This window comes from Gallus gallus, chromosome Z, assembly GCF_016699485.2.
Source record: "Gallus gallus isolate bGalGal1 chromosome Z, bGalGal1.mat.broiler.GRCg7b, whole genome shotgun sequence".
Lineage (NCBI taxonomy): Eukaryota > Metazoa > Chordata > Aves > Galliformes > Phasianidae > Gallus > Gallus gallus.
Window position 1 is genome coordinate 9,488,596 of NC_052572.1, and position 16,647 is coordinate 9,505,242.

Below are 16,647 nucleotides of genomic sequence, written 5' to 3' on the forward strand. Positions count from 1 at the left end.
TGCTTGTGGATAACAGTGCATTTGCCACGTGTTCTGTTTTATTTTCTGATTCCAGGTCCTACTCAAGATCAAAGAAGCTAAAAAGAGGCCTCCTCCACCGTCCCCCAAGAGACGCCTGCGTCGGACCAGCACGCGCCGCTCAGGCTATGCCTTCTCCCATCAGCATGGCTTTGGAGCACTCATTATGTCTGGGAGAAACATGCGGCCAAAATCACCTTTTGCCACAACAGGAACGTTTTCACCCAATAGTGACAAATATAAACACAAGGGACTGTAAGAACCAAAACCAACCAAACCAAAGCAAACCAAAGGGCTGGTAGGAAGGACTACCCAAGCAAGGACTTCGGCCTCTCCTTTCTCCCACGTGCACTCTTTGGATTCAGCTCCTCTCCCAGAGCTGTGTCCTGCTCCTGGGGAAGGAGGAGCAGGGGAAGCAAAACTGCCATACAATATCCCTAAGGGCCTCCCTGGAGCAAGGAGAACATGCTGCAGGAGGCCCCTTCGCTCCCTAAGATTGTAATGCTCATCATTTTTTTTTTATCCATATATACCTCAGAGCAAAGTGAATTCCAGGCTGAGGAAAAGGTTGAATTGGCAATGTCTTTTCTAATCATGTGCCTTTGGGTCTGTCGGGAGTCCACTCTGGGCCATAATACTGGGGTGATAGTATGGACCCCAGATGTGCCTTAGGTCCAGCCATACAACTCGCAAACCCCCAGTCTTCGTCATATATGTAATTCTATAGCCTTTTGACTATTCTGTACACAAGCACTTTGGAAAGGATGATTTGGGAGTAACCTCCTTTCAAACCAATGGTTAATCACGTTTCTCAAAGGAAGGCCAGTGTCCCCCAACCACCCCGTTCCTCCACGTTCGGTCAGAAGGTGCTGTATGCTCAGAGAGGTTCCCGCTTGGTCAAGGGACAAGGAGTTGACATTCATCCATCTGCCCTGTCTGCAATGCAAATCTGCTCTTGTGAAAGATCTTTGTCCTCACAGCCATCTCAGGTTTTGTAGCTGGGCACCAGCCATTTCATTTAAACTTAAAATAGAAGGTCAAAAGAAGTTCAGGCACCCTTCTGGATCAAGCTCTAAAATCTAGCATGTAGAAGCCCGTATCATGGCTAGGCTCATCTGAACCTCCAGCACCAGATGGATTTCCCTCCACAGCAGACTGTTGCGTGTGCATGTTTGAAATGATGGGCTCACACCAGAAATATCAGAGGGAAAGATTTCACTGCTGGCACGGGGCGTCCTGCCCTGTACTCCACTGGCGTGGCTGGTCAGAGTAAGGGATGAAGCATGATGTGGCTGCTCTTTGCCCTCCCTGTTGAGCAGTGTGGTCAGGTTTCAGAGGAACTACGTAACGGCTCAGGGGCCCTTGTAGAGTTTCTCTGCACTGACTGCTATTTTGTTTCTGTATGGTTCAGACACATGTTCCAGAAAGCAGGAGACTCCACCAAATCCTATCAGTCTGACTGCCAGCAGAGGGACCTTGTGATCTGGCAGGGATCTCAAGAGGCTGGGATTGCTGGCAGCTTTGATGCATCCCTACCAGTGGGTGACTGGGTGGAAGGCTGGTGTGGCTGCACGAGGATCTGTCCTGCAGTGCTGCTGAGCTGTCCATACTGAGCTTCTTTTTTGTGTGCAGAGGACTAAGCAGCTTTGCCTGTTATATTTTCTCAGTTCCTTTTTATGAACTTAGTCTCTTGCCTAATACTGACTTAAAATTTTGCACACTAACCCTCTGGCATTTATTGGGAGCTCTCTCTGCCTTGACTCTGAGCTATTGCTGTAGGCACTCTATGATGGCAAGAGGCCAGCCATGCCCCCACTTCATCTGGTCTGCGCACAACACCATGCTGCCCCTGGTCCCAGTTCCAGCAGTTACTGTAAGAAATGGTTTAAGCTCTAATAGAAGGTTTTGCATCCCCACATTTATCTCGGTGCACACAAAATACCACTCCTGCACCTGCTGCCTGGGAGGCTTGTTGCAAACTGTGGTATTAAATTTCAGCATAGCCAGTGCAAACCAGAGCTGGGACTGAATCCAGGCTTCAGCAACCAGAAGCTGCTTGGTAGGGAAGGCGCAAATTCTAATTCAGTTACCTCCCTTGCAAGGAGATATCTAAATACACAGAGAGTCTTCACCCTGACTGAAGAGACTCCTGTGATAGTTGGTGCTCATCGCCTCCCTCTGACTTACCATTCACTTTGTGGAGGGAATCATGGCTTTCTGATTAGGCTTATGTCTTTCATAGTCGGCCTTCTTGGGGCTGGAGTTAAAAAGAGACTGTATGCAGGTGAGCAGACATCTAGACAACACCCAGCCTGGCCTGCGGACCTATCAAAGTTGTTCCCAGCATGGAACGCAGCAGATGTTAATGCAGAGCAGCAGAGGCAGACTTTTTGCTAAGAGAACAAGGAGAGTCTGAGGCTGTGCCACTCACGTCGTGTGGTTTATGTACAAAGCACCTTCTGGCTAAAGGGGATTTGTGGAGGCTGCAAAGGACATGCAGGGGGTGGTGGATCTGTTGGGGAACTGTTTCCAGCTACAAATATTTCAGTAGTTTGACAGAATCTATATTTGAGACATATCACCCGGCAGTGATGTGTGTCCTGCATCACTTCTGATTTTGTAAAATATTTTTTTTTTTTTAATAAACAGAGAATATTGGGACTACCGATTTGTTGCCAGTCTGCTAACTGACCAGGTGTGTTTAGAACCAGACATACACGTTGTTGTGGGATCTCCTCAAGTGGAGGATGGGCTGTGGGAGGCTGGGTCTGAGATAGCAGTGCCTTCAATAATAGAATCATTAAGCTTGGAAGAACCTCTAAGATCATCTAGTCCAACTGTCCACCTACTATCAGTATTGCCCATTAAACCATGTTCCCGAGTACCACATCTCCACATTTCACGGACATCTCCAGGGATGGTGACGTTACCACCTCCCTGGGCAGCCCACTTCGATGCATTACCACTCTTTCTGGTAGGTCCGTTTTCCTAATGCCCAACCTGAACCTCCCCCAGTCTGTCTGAGTCTTCTGTCGGACACTCGCCCCCCTCCCTGCCCACCTCCCCTCCGCACGCCGACCCGCCGTCGCCGGGGCTGCCCCGGGGAGAACTCCGGTGCCGGGGGCGGGCCGGGCGGCTGGGGCGGGCCGGGGGACGGGCAGCGGTGAGGCTCCGCCTCGGCGCCCGGCTGTAAACAGCGGCGCCGGTTCGGTAAGTGGGGAGGGGCGGTGGGTGGTGGGCGGCAGGGGGAGAGCGGGGCGGTGGGGATGCTCACAGTATGCGCTGGTGCCCATAGAATAATACCGACCGCGTTCTCGCCAGCGCCTGCTGGAGGGTGTTGCAACCCTCGCTGCGGTACAGGCGTGGAGGAATGTCGGAAAAACGCTGGTGGTAAATTGGGGGAAGCCCTGCGGGAACGATGGGTTGTGGGGCGAGCACGGACAGTGCTCTGCTCGGGGTCGGGTGCGATGTTGTGAGCTGCTGTGCAGCGTGCTTTTTAGAGGAGATTGCGGATAGGCGTTCAGCCTTGTGCAGAGCTCTTCTGTTTGACAGATACATAAAAAATCATACCCTGTCTTTTTAAAACTATTATTATTGCTATTATTGCTCTATTGCATAATACAGTGGTTTGAACGGTGGATTCTGCCGTAACACCTCCGTACTTCCTGGCCCATTGCACAGCAGTTTTGGGGTCAGGGATGATAAGGCTGTGATGCTAACCATTGAAAACGGGAAAAACAGCAGCCTCTGCCCCAGCATTGTGGGTGTGTTAGGGCAGAGGCACCTGGGGGGTGTTTTATGTAACTCCCTGCACGTGCCTGGTGGCTGTCACCTCGTCCATGTGCAGCCACATGAGGCTTTTCCAGTGACCTGTAGGCTGGCAGTCATTAATCATAAGCAGCTCCTGTGGCATGGGAGGCTGTGGGAGCACCACGTGCTGGCCCTAGGTTCTCTAACAGACGTGATTCTCAGCAAGGTATGCGCAAGAAAGGAGCGCTGTGCATTGTGACCTATGATAATTCCCAGCTGGGAACAAGAACAGGCAAGTAGGGGACCTTTTGGATACCTTCGGGCAGAGGTACTGCATCCTATAGCCCCTTCAGACCACTGATAAAACTTCATCCTAAAAACCAGCTGTGCCATCTGGAAGCCTTCCTCTTCACATGACTGACTTTTTATCTTTTTTCCCCCTAAGTGTGTTCACAGCACATTTATTCTCTTGTTGTTGTGCCAACATTATCCTTTTGCTTCAGCAGTTTTGTTTGTCTCCTGTGATATATTTAGAGAGCAATCCTATCCGCTCTCTGCCTACATTTGGCTAGGCTAAACAAGCCAGGCTCTTAAGTTTCTTCTTGTTTGATAGGTTTTCTGTTTCCCCCAGGCTCTTTATGCACCTGTTCATTTGAGTTTATCATTTTTAAATGTGGAAGAACAGATTTTTCTTTTGTGTGATGCTCCTGTCACCGGTGCCTGTATAACAGTGCTGATGGTTCACTGCCTTTGCAGTTGCTTTTCCTTGGCATCTGCTTTTCTTAGGGCCGTATCATCTCTGCAATCCCTTTTGCAGTGTTAGTGATTGCTTTTCTAAACTTTGCTGTCAATATGCAGTAGTCCAGCTCTGTCCTCGTAGCCCAGCTATCAGCCTGGAAAATGAATACCTGAGAACTTTGGGTGAATGAAGCTTGAAAATGTACCTTTCCTTCAATGCAGACTTTCTGAATAGATATAAATCTTCCTACTGTCTTTGTAATGGTGTCATTTATTGCAGTGGGAAGAAAATTTGCTCCAGTCCATGCTGGTGCCTGTGTGGGGAACCCTTGCCTGGGGCACAGCAGCAAAGAGACTATCATTTGGGACAACCTTCTGGTATACAGGACTGGGTGCTTTGATCCCTATAATGTTACATTCCCGTGCACCGACTCCCCTGGGGTACCCAGCACCCAAAGTTCCTAAATGTCTGTGTGAAGCTGAGGCTTGAGCTGAATAAATATTTCTTCTCTCGCCGCCTTATGCCTGATAATGTGGGAGGGTGCTGAAGTCATCACACGTCAGTCTGTGCGTGCTTTAAACTGGTGTTTTTCTTGTCCTTGGGGAGTTTTCTCTGCGAGGGCTGTCAGGGGCTTCTTACTGCATTGCCTTTCCTTCCAGCTGCCGTAAGCATGCTGGAGAGCTGCCATTCCTCCTCATGAAGACAAGTTCCTAGCCTCAGCCTCCTGCCTGGGAGCCACCTCTACCCTTATTTCAGTAGTCAAGACTGTGTTTCTGAAGGGTGGAGGTGGTCCAGGGCTCAGAAGAAGGGTACAGAGATTTTCTGACCAGGCTCCATCCGAGAACTGCTGCACGTAGCTGCAGCTCAGCTGCTGCTCAGTTTTTCCAAAGCTAGCCTGCTGCTGCCCTACTTATTATAATTCGCTCTAAAGCAGAGGATGCTTTTCTGCACCCGGTGCTGGGAAGGAGCATCCTCTCCTGTGGCTCTCAGCAGGAAGGGCAGTGCCTCTGATAACCCCCGTGTCCCTGTCCAGCTGCCCGCGCAGCACTGAGCCTTCAGCCAGGCTCTGGGGCTGTAAACGGATCTGGCCTCTTCCACTCCCTCTGCCCTCCCAATGCCATGAGATGTTGCAGAAAATCAGAGCAAGGCCAGGCTTCCTTTGTATTAGGAAAACATGCATTCCTACTGCTGCCTTTTAGTGGGCGCTCTGTGAGTTCTGTTAACACGAGACGCCTGGCTTTTGTACATCACAAACGACCCCATTTCCCTCCCCTAAATTTCAGATTTCGGCTGAGGATCCTGGGGCTTGTGTTGCTACTACAACAGGCTTGTTGCCCCTTTCTGCATCCTCATACTGAGGATCAGCAGGAGCTGCAACCAGAAAAATGCAGAGCAAGATCATGTTGGGAGTCAGGAGCTGCCCTGAATTTTAGACTGAAATCTTCTGTCAGCTTGAGAACAGTGCTGCCCTCCATCAGCCAAAGTCTCCTACTTCACATGCTGCAGTGAGGCTGCCAGGCAAGGTCCCCTTTTGGTGGCCTTTCATGGGCAGTGGTTTTGCATCCTTTGGGCCTTGGGCAACACCTAAAGCTGCTTCAGCAGCTTCCATACCTGCTGGCTGCCTCAGAAACCTGTAAGCCATGGATAAGGGAGCACTGAATATTCAGAAGGTGTAAGCCTCGTCTGCAGTTGCCCAGTGTTTTGCCTGCAGTTCTGCTTCTGGTTCAGTTTTTGCTGTGGCAGCAGATGCTGTCTGACGGTGTTTGCTGTGCAGGGTGCCTGGCGTCCTAGGTTTTCTCTGCAGCAGCAGCATAGTCGTGCTGCATATTGAGTGGGCTGGTGGAGCAGTTGGCTGGGCGGTGTGCAGTGCACAGTATATCTGCTCTGGTTTTAAGCGTGATAGAAAATGTAACATCCAAGGCTGTTCATAGGGGTCATGGCTCGCTGAAACCTCCCTTCTATCTCTCTGCTGGGATGGCAATATTTTATATGAGTGCTTCCTTCACCTTTTTATCGCTCCATCAAGCGGCTGTGTGGCACGGGTGGCTCTGAGATCAATGAAATGAAGTCATGGTGCATAGCTGCAGCTGCCTGACGATGCTCCCTGTGGTTAGCTCTGCTGAAGCTGGGCCAGGCACCAGGTCCTGTTGCTTTGCCAGCTCAGCTTGGAGCTGGCAAAGGAGGGTTGGCCGGGAGGAGTTCTGCTTGCTCTGTCCCTCCCAGGTGTTGAGGGAGGCTGAACATCTGCCTCACACAGCCTGCCTTCTGCTGAACGCTTAATTCCCCACTCTTTGCCAAAGAACACATACAAGAGTGTTTCCTGTGGACAGATGACTGTAGCTCTATTCTGGAACATGAAGTCTGGTTGGGGTTCCACTTGTGATAGTTGCTCACCTAAGGCCACAGTTTCTCCTCCCCTTCTCATTTTTGTATGTGTGTGCCTGGACTGGGAGCACTGGTTTCCATGAGTGACATCTGTTATGCCCTGTATTGGTCTTTTCTGAGCATCTTCATAGCAGTGAAGTCTCGTGCTGGACTCTGTGCTTCCTATGGAGTCCTCGGTGGAGGATAGATATCCAGGCTCCCATCTGTGGATAAGTGCCCTGCTGACACCTGTATTTGACTGGGCCAGGCTATGAAGTCTGTTGTTGAACGCTGCCTTTGGATGCTGTCAAACTGTCTGCTAATTCAAATGCCTTATCAGAGGAAGGGCAGTGCCTGTCTGTGTCCTTTCTGTCACTGCTCTGGAGAGAAGGCAGAAGCAAGTGATGCGAATGTATGAAGAGTTTTCTGGCTGTGGTGCTGGTGAAATTCCTGGTGGCTTTGGCTGGTGGAAGGGAGCACAGTAAAACAGGCAGCCCTTGTGTGGGTCCCAGTTTGCACTGCAGCACAGCAATGCTCTTCCCCTGGAAGGGGCTTGGATAGATCTGATAACACTGTCTCAGCCCAGCCAAGCTGATGTCTGCAGAGCAGTGCTTCTCCATAAGGAGCTATGTCTCAGCAGGGGGATGTAACACGCCATCACACTGCAGCTGCCTTGGCTTCCTCCCTCCCTTCCTCCTCCCCGAGGAGGGAACACACGCCACACCTTCTCTTACTTTTTTTCTTAAAGCAGATCTGAAAGCACTTGCAGTAGGAAGAGAATGGTGCAGGCACAGCAGCACAGAGTGCCAGGCACAGCTGTGGCTGTTGCAGACAGCATGCAGCAAATTTTAAGCGTGCATTGTGAATTCCTCCATCTTTTACAGGTTCTCTGTTATAATTTCCTCCACTTTCTAAGCAGTAAATATCCATATTTTCCCTCTACTGCGAACTGGGAAGAGCTGGATCTGCACTGCATGGAAAAGCCTATTTGCTGATGGTAGGTTGCCTCAGATGCTCCTGTTAGGAGCTGTAGCAGGAGTCACTGTTATTTGCTGCTCACACCACTTGTCAAACCAGTGGGTTTTCCTGGAGCTGGCTGAGGCTGTAGCAAAAGCAACCAGATAGTAATGCCACATGATTTTTGTCTGCCATTCAGGTTGTTGCAGGTGGATTCTTAACTGTGGAAACCTGAGTCTGGTATCTCAGCAAGACAGACATCTTGGGACCACCTGGCTTGGAACTGAGTCATTGCGAAACCTCTGTGTCATTCCCATATTGCACTGAACACTAATTTACACACTCATGAGTTCCAATGTTTTGTGCCTCTTCCAGCAGGACAAATAAAGAATTTAAAGCCCCTGTAGCGCTGTCCAGTTCCCTGCCCCCTGCAGAGGGGAAAAAAAGAAAGAAAAAGCCTCTTGGCAGCCTCAAGCTGTTTTTAAACGAGACAAATGCCTCGGGTGCCTGTCTGCCAGAGCCTCCAGCTTGTACATCGAGTCCCTTTTTAGCATGCTTCTCCATGCATCTATATCTGGCTCTGGCTCCTTGCTCGGGGAACGTGACCTCATCATTGTTTTGGTATTTCCAGTGATTCAGCCCCGGTCCGAGGCAGGGAGGGGTTGTTCCTGGTGCGGACGGGCGGGTGTTTGTGCGTTGCTGGAATTCCAGCATGGTGCAGCCCCAGCCCTTCCGCTGCCTTGACAGCTCTCCTGCAGCCCTCAGCTGATGCACTGCATTCCTGCCTGGCAGATGGCCTGAGCACAGCTGGGAGAGGGACATGAGCTCCTGTGTTGGGGGCTGGTAGGGATCCCCATCTTTGCAGCATACCTGCCTTGGTGAGGGTGAAACAGAGCACCGTGCCTGGGGAAGCCACACAGATCTCTGCTTTATGGGTGGAAAATGCAGAATGCTTATTACTGTTTCCAGACTGTCAACGTCTCTTAAGGACCTGAACTTCATCACAGCTTCAGAAAATCGGTGAGCATTGTGATGCTTGTTTCACAAATGGGGAAACTGAGGCATGGGGCTGGGTGCTGGGCTGCTAGAGGTTATTCAAACCTAGACTGGGGAGATGACGCTGGCGCTACCTGTCCTCTCCTGTATTGGCTGAGTTTATCCAGCAGGTCAAGCAGTTTTTTTTAGAAGGGCAGTAAAGCTAATGAGGGGTCTGGAGCACAAGTGTTATGGGGAGCAGCTGAGGGAACTGGGGTTGTTCAGTCTGCAGAAGAGGAGGCTCAAGGGAGACCTTATTGCTCTCTAATAACTACCTGAAGGGAGCTTGTGGTGAGGTGGGGTTCGGCCTCTTCTCCCAGGCAACTTGCAATAGGACTAGAGGGAATGGCCTCAAGTTGTGCCAGGGGAGATTCAGGTTGGATGTTAGGAAATACTTCTTCAAAAAGTGGCCAGGTGCTGGAATGGGCTGCCCAGGGAGGTGGTAGAGTCACCGACCCTGGGGTTGTTCAAGAAACATTTAGATGCTGGGACATGGCTTAGTGGGGAAATGTTGCTGGTAGGTGCATGGTTGGACAGCTTTATTTTGGAGATCATTTCCAACCTTGGTGATTCTATGATTGTAAGTTGAACGGTGCATCTAAAGCAAGACAAGGCCAGGCTGTACAGATTCCTAGACCACATCTTCTGTTGGTACCACTTTCTTCCATCTCTCCAAATGTGGTCAGAAAGCACAGGGGAATGCTGCAGTTGGGATTCCTCAGCCAATTTCAGTCCTTGTGGTAGGCAGGGGATGCTGTAGGACTCCCACTTATACCATGGGAGGAATGCAGTTGCTGCAGATGTGCTAAGCCATACTGCAGCCACGATCTGAGTGCTCTCAGCTGCCTTACTTGAGCCTGGGTGGCTGTGAGTAGTTTTAAAGCTGTTTGGGATCATCTGGTGTTAGCCATCTCCTGACCGAGGCCAGCTGGGCTGCAGAGGCAGCTTGGTTGAAGATATGCCTTCTGTATTGTCTTGCTTCGTGGTGAACTAGTCTGTCAGTACGCAGGAATCACTAAGGCTGATCACGCTGGGAGAAGCAACCCCTGTATGGAGCCCATACTGATGAATAGGTCTTTGGAGACTTAAGTTCTGGACAGATTTTGTCCCATACAGATCTGAGGACTGGCACCATGTTTTACTGTTGCTACGTTGGGAGGTTTTCCATTTGTTTTTGTGCAAGAGTAGCCAAAAGCTAGGAAAGCTCATCATGAGCTCAGCTGTGAGGTGAGGGAGAATTTCTGCTGAGTGGAGGGAAGAAACACGGAGCACCTTCACCTTCCTCACTGCAGCCTGAGGAAACGGTACCAGCAGATGCTAGGAGCATCCACAGAGTAGACATCATTTGCTACCAAACTCTGCAAACTGTTCTTTGTCAGTGCTCTCCCAGGTCACTTATGTGAGCTGTGTGCCTGTCTGGCACCAGGCATACTGAAAATAGGCCATGCCTGCTGTCATATGTATCCTGTAACAGCTCCTCATCCTCTCAATGAGATTTTTCAGTTCCAGTTTAATGGGCAATGTCCGAAATGTGCTCAGTCTCTCTACTGCTGGTTCCAGCTGTGTGGGCAAAGCCCTCAAACCCTTCAACTTAGTGCTTCTTTGCCGAACAAATTGCTATAGCCCTGTCTTTCTTACTTGGTGTAGATACAAGTTGTGATCCAGTTGATATCCTGAGATGGGAGGGAAAGAACGATAGCAGGAGGTGTCAGAGGTGGAGGACTGAAGGCAGACAGCAAACCCCACTGACTACAGAGTCTATGTGTGTGGGGAGTGGGCACTGAGAGTGGTCTGCTGGTCCTACATAAAGATGGAGGAATGCTTTCCTTCCCAGCCATGATGGGCTGCGGAAAATATACACCAGAGAAGATGTGGGACTGGTGTGTATCACATGGGTGGAAAATTGCTTAGATCCAAGTTGCCTGGCATTGAAAGAGCTGCTGCGGAGCATGGAGGTGGGGTCCCCTTGCTAAGGGCTGCCTTGCCCCACGGCAGGCAGCTGCCCAACCACCCAGCTGCAGGAGCGCAGTCCCATCACAGTGCCTTCTTTCTGAGCTTGCTCTAAATGGCTCTCTGTAACACGAGCTGCATTTCTGCCATAGTCCTCTCCAGAGTGCATCTGTATTTACACTGGGGCTTTCATTAGCAATCTGGCCATTGCACTGCCAGCAGCCCGCAGTCCTTGCTCGTCTCTCCTGCCCACACACTTGGTGAGCAGCCTGGCACTGCTGTCCCTGAGGAACCCCCAAGCCAGCTCCCATCTGGAAGAAGCACCGTGTCCTTGTGCCCTGCCATCCTACAGCGACAGGGGAGCTGCCTGCAGAGACCCTCGCAGCCAGGCTCGCTGATCCCCTGGTTTGCTTTGGGTTATCACTGGCTCTGCGTGCTGCATTCCTCCTGCTGCTCTCATGCAGTTGCTGCTTTGCCTGACTCCCAGCTGCTGTGCGCTGAGCCCACAATCTGGGGAGATTGTATCTGTCAAGGTAGGAGCTCGTCCCTTCTGTTTGTTGTGCTAAAAGTGGTGTGACCAGTCCTGCCCCACCTGTAGGGTGTGCTTCAATTCATAGCACCTGTCTGGTTTTATTCTCTGTTTGGTGGCTATGATGAGCATACAGTATGCTGCTACATGGAAAGGAAATGCATGTATCTATTTTATTTTACCCGATATACGAGGAAATCAGCTCTGGCTCCCTTCTCCTCCAGCCTGGTGCTTTGATACTCCAGAGCTCATCTCCTCTGCTCCTGTACAGCATCCTCTGCATTTTCTACAGATCATGTGGTGTCACTGCTTTCTCCAATTGACAGCAGGGTTGCTTTGAAAGCAGAGGGCAATCAGGATGTGTCTTGGTAGACAGGGGGAGGAGAAGGAACTCACAGAAGGCAAAAATCAAGAAAGTTCAGTAGGCAGAGAAGTGGCTCAAAAGAAGGCATCCTTATAGGAAATAGATGCAGGGTAGATATTCTGAATAGTCTCAAAAGGCTGTCTTTATTTTTTTCTTCCTTCAGCCCCTCAGGACAAGCTGTTTTGCTGTGGTAGGGCTTGAGGCTGTTGTTGTCCCTGGGGTGGAGGACAGTCAGCTTGTTGGTCTGGTGCCCTCTCCCCAGCCATCCTTGCTGGCATTTAGTGTCCACCACTGTACCCCTTCACTGAGGTTCACCAAAGAACCCTTTCCCTGCAGGAGCCCACGACAGATACAAATGAGAGGGCAGCAGCATTTTCTTCTGTCCCTGCTGTATCTGAGTACAGCTGTTTCCTTTTTTATCTTCAGGGCAGCTGACGTGTGCCTACCCGTATGTGCACAAGTCATTCATCTTCCCCACAGCCCTTGTACCTGGGCTTCCATACTTGGAGGGAGTCTCCTAGATAGAACAGACAAGGTTCTCAGGCCTCTGCAGGCAGTGCTTTCCTTCTGAGAACTGACCCGAACAACAAACCTTGTTTTATGGACCCCTGCATCAGTTCCTGAGCACTAAAGGAAGAGGGTCCTCCTCAGCACACCCCACTCTGCTGCCAGTGGTGTATAAATAGTGCCCACAGCATACTATTCTGGGGACAAGCTCTTCCCAGGATTCATCCAAAGAGTTATGTGAACAAATGTTAAAAATAACGCTGAGCCCTGCCCAAATGTTGGCGTCGGTTCAGGCAGATCGCTGGGGGCTCCTGGCTGGGGGCTGCAGGATGGGGTCCGGAGGGCCTTCCAGCACTTTCTGCCTTGCTAACCACAGGAGACCCTGAGCATCAGCAGTTCTGCTGGTCACCGAGAAGATGTGGGACTTTCACTTCCAATTAGGTTATTTGCTCCTGAGCTTTCTCTGTGCGTTCTAACCATTATCTCTAGGTCTGACAGGATGTACTCAGGATGCCAGGAGGGGTTCACCTGCTGCAAGCTCCCTGCCACTGGACAGATCTGATGCCCTCCAAAAAGCCTTCTGCTGTAGCAAGGGCATGTGTGGAGATGCTGGCCCTAGTGTTAAGTTTATCCCGAGTTGATTATGGAAAGTGTACAGATTTAATAGTATCTATAGTGGATTAATGCCTATTGGTCTGGTCATCCTTGCTATCCATATAATCACAAATCTATCTTTTACTCATGTTGTTAGTGGCTATACCTGGAAATCCACTGCAGACTGCTGGGATAGTGGGGAACCATGCTCCTTCGGCAACCAGCATAGGCTGCACCTTCCTGCTGAGGAGATGGAAGCTGCAGTTTGTTGCCCTCAGGCTGTGTTTTGCCTGTTAGTGGTCAGGTCCTCTACCAGGTGTGTAATTCTCCTGCTCTCATGCTGCTGGAGCATTGGCCTCTGCTGTTTTCAGGCAATGGACTAGAGTGGCAGACGTCACTGTATATGGATCCCAGAGCTCACTTAGGAGTGCTTCTTTAAGCGCCCTGTGCTCAGTGCAGCACTATCAGAAGGCAGAGAAGCTGCATCATGTCTATTCTTCTGCTCTGAGAGGTAGGAGAAGTCACCCTCTGTGGGACTGCAGCCATCATTGCTGTTATGTGGCTTAATGCATGGAGCTCTGCATACAGAAAGAGGAAAAGAGCTGAGTTGTCTCCTGGCTGCATGCTTGGGACGGCACTTGAGCTTATCTGTTGGCTCTGAGTTGAAGGCAGCAGTGTCATGGGCAGGAGTGACCATGCTTCTGTTTCAGATTCTGGGGTTCAGAACTACAGCATCAATGCCCCCTGAAAGCTCCTTGGCCTCCACTGCTGCAAGTCCAAATGCATCTGTGCTAGTTTTGTCTTTGTAGGGGAATGGTCAGACACTTCTGTAGTCTCTTAAGTACTTTCCTTTCTGAAGGGCTTGGCTTATATTGAGCTAATATGGAAAACTGCTGTGAAAGCAGTGCGCGTGCAAAAATTGCTGAAAAGGTCATTGCTCCTGGGCCCTCCATGCTTCACCTCCTCTGATATGGAAATGCTAGTGCTGGCAGATGTCCCCAGGAATGGAGGACAAGTCCTGTTACAACACAGTGGCTGGGAGTTTTCTGTTGCACTCATAACTGGTGAGAGTATAGCAGATGCTCACGTTCTGGTTCTGACTGTATTATCTACCTTCTGCAGCTCCCACTGGCCATCTTCCCCTTCCTTCCCCTTCAGTTGGACTTCTCTTTTCTTTACTGTGTGTTGAAGGCCTCTTGCTGAGATTATGCACAGGTTGGAGTATTTTCTTAAGTGTATGCTGAAACTACAGGCTTCAGAATTGTCTGGATACATCACAGAGATTAAAAGCATATTTCTATATTTTTCAGGTAGAGTGAGGGAAAATAACCTTTCTGGGCAGCCAGTCCTTCATCAGAGGCTTACTGCTCCTCTGCCATGTCCAGTCAACATACGAAGTCTCTGAATCATCATCATTGATGTTTATTATTAGGCCTGGGCCAAGGCTCTGTGAGGAAGTTCCTGAGGGCTCTTTCAGGTCTCTTTCCACCCTGCTATGCTCTTGTTCTCATAGCTGGAATGCATCTGGGATGCATGGAGACACATGACCTTGTTTGCCATCTTTAAGCACCTCTTTGCTGCCTCTGCCAGAGCCCCAGTCCATGGCTTCCAGCAGTTTCTGAGGTGCAGAGATTTATCCACAGGGAACATCACAGAGCGTTGTGCCCTGCCTGTTTAGCCTGTCTCACTTTAGGGTTGAGACCCATTTCAGTGTGTCCACAGCAGCCTAATCTTGATGTGTTTCTCAGGAGTCTCCTGGGACCTGCTTTGTCACTTGGTGCCAGGTCACAGGCAGTGTGTGTGCCTAGGCCTTGCCTCCAGCAACTTTTGCTTTCTATTTTAAAGAACATATCAGGATTTCCTGCCACGCACAAGTCCCTTTTACCACTCTAGCATTTCCTTTGCTGTGGGTCTCTTTCCATTCTGAGAGGAATTCTTGTGCAGTGTGTGGAAAGTTTCTTCCCAGTTTTGACTCTGCATGATGGGTTGAACGAGTCTGTGGAGGAGGCAGACCTCGCACAATTGGCCACACTGCAGCTAAATGCTGCAGATTGGACTCTTCCTCCTGATTTAGCATATACCTGTAAGCCACACAAAACCACAGGGCTGTTTAGTGTTGGGCTGACCTGACACGGAGACCTGTGGTACAGCTGGTTGACTGTCCAGTGCAGCCTGCTCTCTTAGATGGGAAGAGGTCATAATCACCAAAGAGAAAGTGAGGAGAGTTATCAGCCCTGGTCATGGGTCATCTTCAACAAGACAAGAAGTTCATGAGAAAAGCTAACACAGCCAGTGGATTAGCTGCTGGATCTGCTGGCATGGGATGCTTTTCTATGGTCAGTCTTCACCTGCAGAGCTGCTGCATCTTTCCAGAAGTATATTTCTGTTTCTGCAGGGATTCTGCCTGAGTAAACTGACCTAGGCTTTTAATCCTGCTTTAGAGGCTTCCTGTTTCTCTGAGTCAAACAGAAATAATACAGGAATAAGTCCTCCAGAAGCCATGCAAGTCCATCTCCCTAACCTGGCATAGTTGACTCAGGGAATGCCATTCCTCATGTTTCTTTGTTTCATCCCTCAAGAAAGTCCCAGTGATTGGAAGATTATTGCTGCATCCCATATCCTTTCAGCCCAGCCTTTTCTCTTCTTCAGTTTATCCTGATGCCATGGCACAGTGGATTGGCCAAGATCCTAAGATGGGCATTTCTTTGTCAGAGAGCCCAGGAAAATAAATTATTTCCAATTTGTCACGCTAAGTGCCTGCAAAAACTAACAGGAATGCATGCCTCTAAATAAGCAAACAAAGAGCTTCTGAGACATACAGCACCATGTGTTGTATTAAGAAAACCGTGCTTATCTCCTGACTGCTGTGGTGTTTTGGGTTGGGTTTTTTTGTTCGTTTGTTTGTTTTTTGTAAAATAATAACAGTTTTATCTGTCATACCTGATGTTTGACCTAAACTTCCCTGGCTGCCCCTTAGGCAGTCCCTATTCTTGTTGGGGATGTGGGAGTATGGCTTATTAACTTCTTCTTGGCGGCAGCCTTTTATGCATTTCAGAACTGCCTTCCTATACCCCATAGTTTTCTACAGACAGCTTCTCTGCCTGCTTTGCATTTTACTTCTTTTATTAATCCTCCTGCTGTCTTTGCACCTTCTACAGCTTGTCCATAGCTTTGCCAGACTGATAGAGAGCTGAGGCACATACCAGTGTTGGGTAGAGAGGAAGGATTACTCCATGTCTTGCATATGTAATGTATTCATACAGCCCTACATACTGTTTGTCTACTTCAAAGCAAAATGCCACTATTACTCAAGTTCAGCCTGTGATCTATGGTAACCACAAATCCCTTCTTAATGAGCAGGTCATGCATGATGATTATGGATGAGGATGTGCAGTCTGTGTTGCGTGAGGTGTCATGGTAATGGTTATAATTTATTTTAATTTGCTGTTTATGTGTTGACCTTACGCTTCAGCTAACAGAATTGGTACCAGAGATGGTACACATGGAAAGAGGCACAGTTTCAGACCCAGTGGGTTAGATGCACAAGAGGTAGATGGAGGTCTGCAGGATTTAGTTGCAAGCCTGCAATATGTAGGCTTTTTAGCACATGTTTTCAGTGGCTCTCCATTAGCAGTTCTGTTTCCTCTCCCCTTTACAACATTTCAAAGTGCTGGTGGGTGGCTTTTGAATGTGCCTTCCATGGTCTCTTTTAATCAGAGGGTGCTTTGCAGAAGCACCAGTTATCTAGGGATTGCTTGCCACTACAACATAGCCATCTGGGGCAGGTAACACTGCAGAACAGCACTGCACCTTCAGTTTTGGTGGGAAATGTACAAACTT

General features: G+C 49.6%; 2 protein-coding genes across 11 annotated transcripts in view; both read left to right on the forward strand.

The window, feature by feature from the left end:
• Positions 1-2,684, forward strand: part of ATP8B4 (ATPase phospholipid transporting 8B4 (putative)) — a 74,801-nt gene extending 72,117 nt beyond the window's left edge. For all 5 annotated transcript variants that reach the window (XM_004937130.5, XM_040656494.2, XM_004937129.5 and 2 more), the window contains one exon: positions 56-2,684. In XM_004937130.5, coding sequence (XP_004937187.2) covers positions 56-277 — 222 coding nt within the window. In that variant the 3' untranslated portion in view covers positions 278-2,684. The remainder of the gene's footprint in view (positions 1-55) is intronic.
• Positions 2,685-3,166: 482 nt separating this feature from the next.
• RUSC2 (RUN and SH3 domain containing 2) overlaps positions 3,167-16,647 on the forward strand; it is a 53,787-nt gene continuing 40,306 nt past the window's right edge. For 4 of the 6 annotated variants that reach the window (XM_015277478.4, XM_040656496.2, XM_046905971.1 and 1 more), the window contains exon 1: positions 3,167-3,228. The gene's annotated coding sequence lies outside the window, so the exon portion shown is untranslated. Of the gene's footprint in view, positions 3,409-7,755; positions 7,869-8,027; positions 8,849-16,647 lie in introns of all 6 variants that reach the window. The other 2 variants (XM_046905970.1, XM_015277481.4) reach the window with 2 other exon arrangements.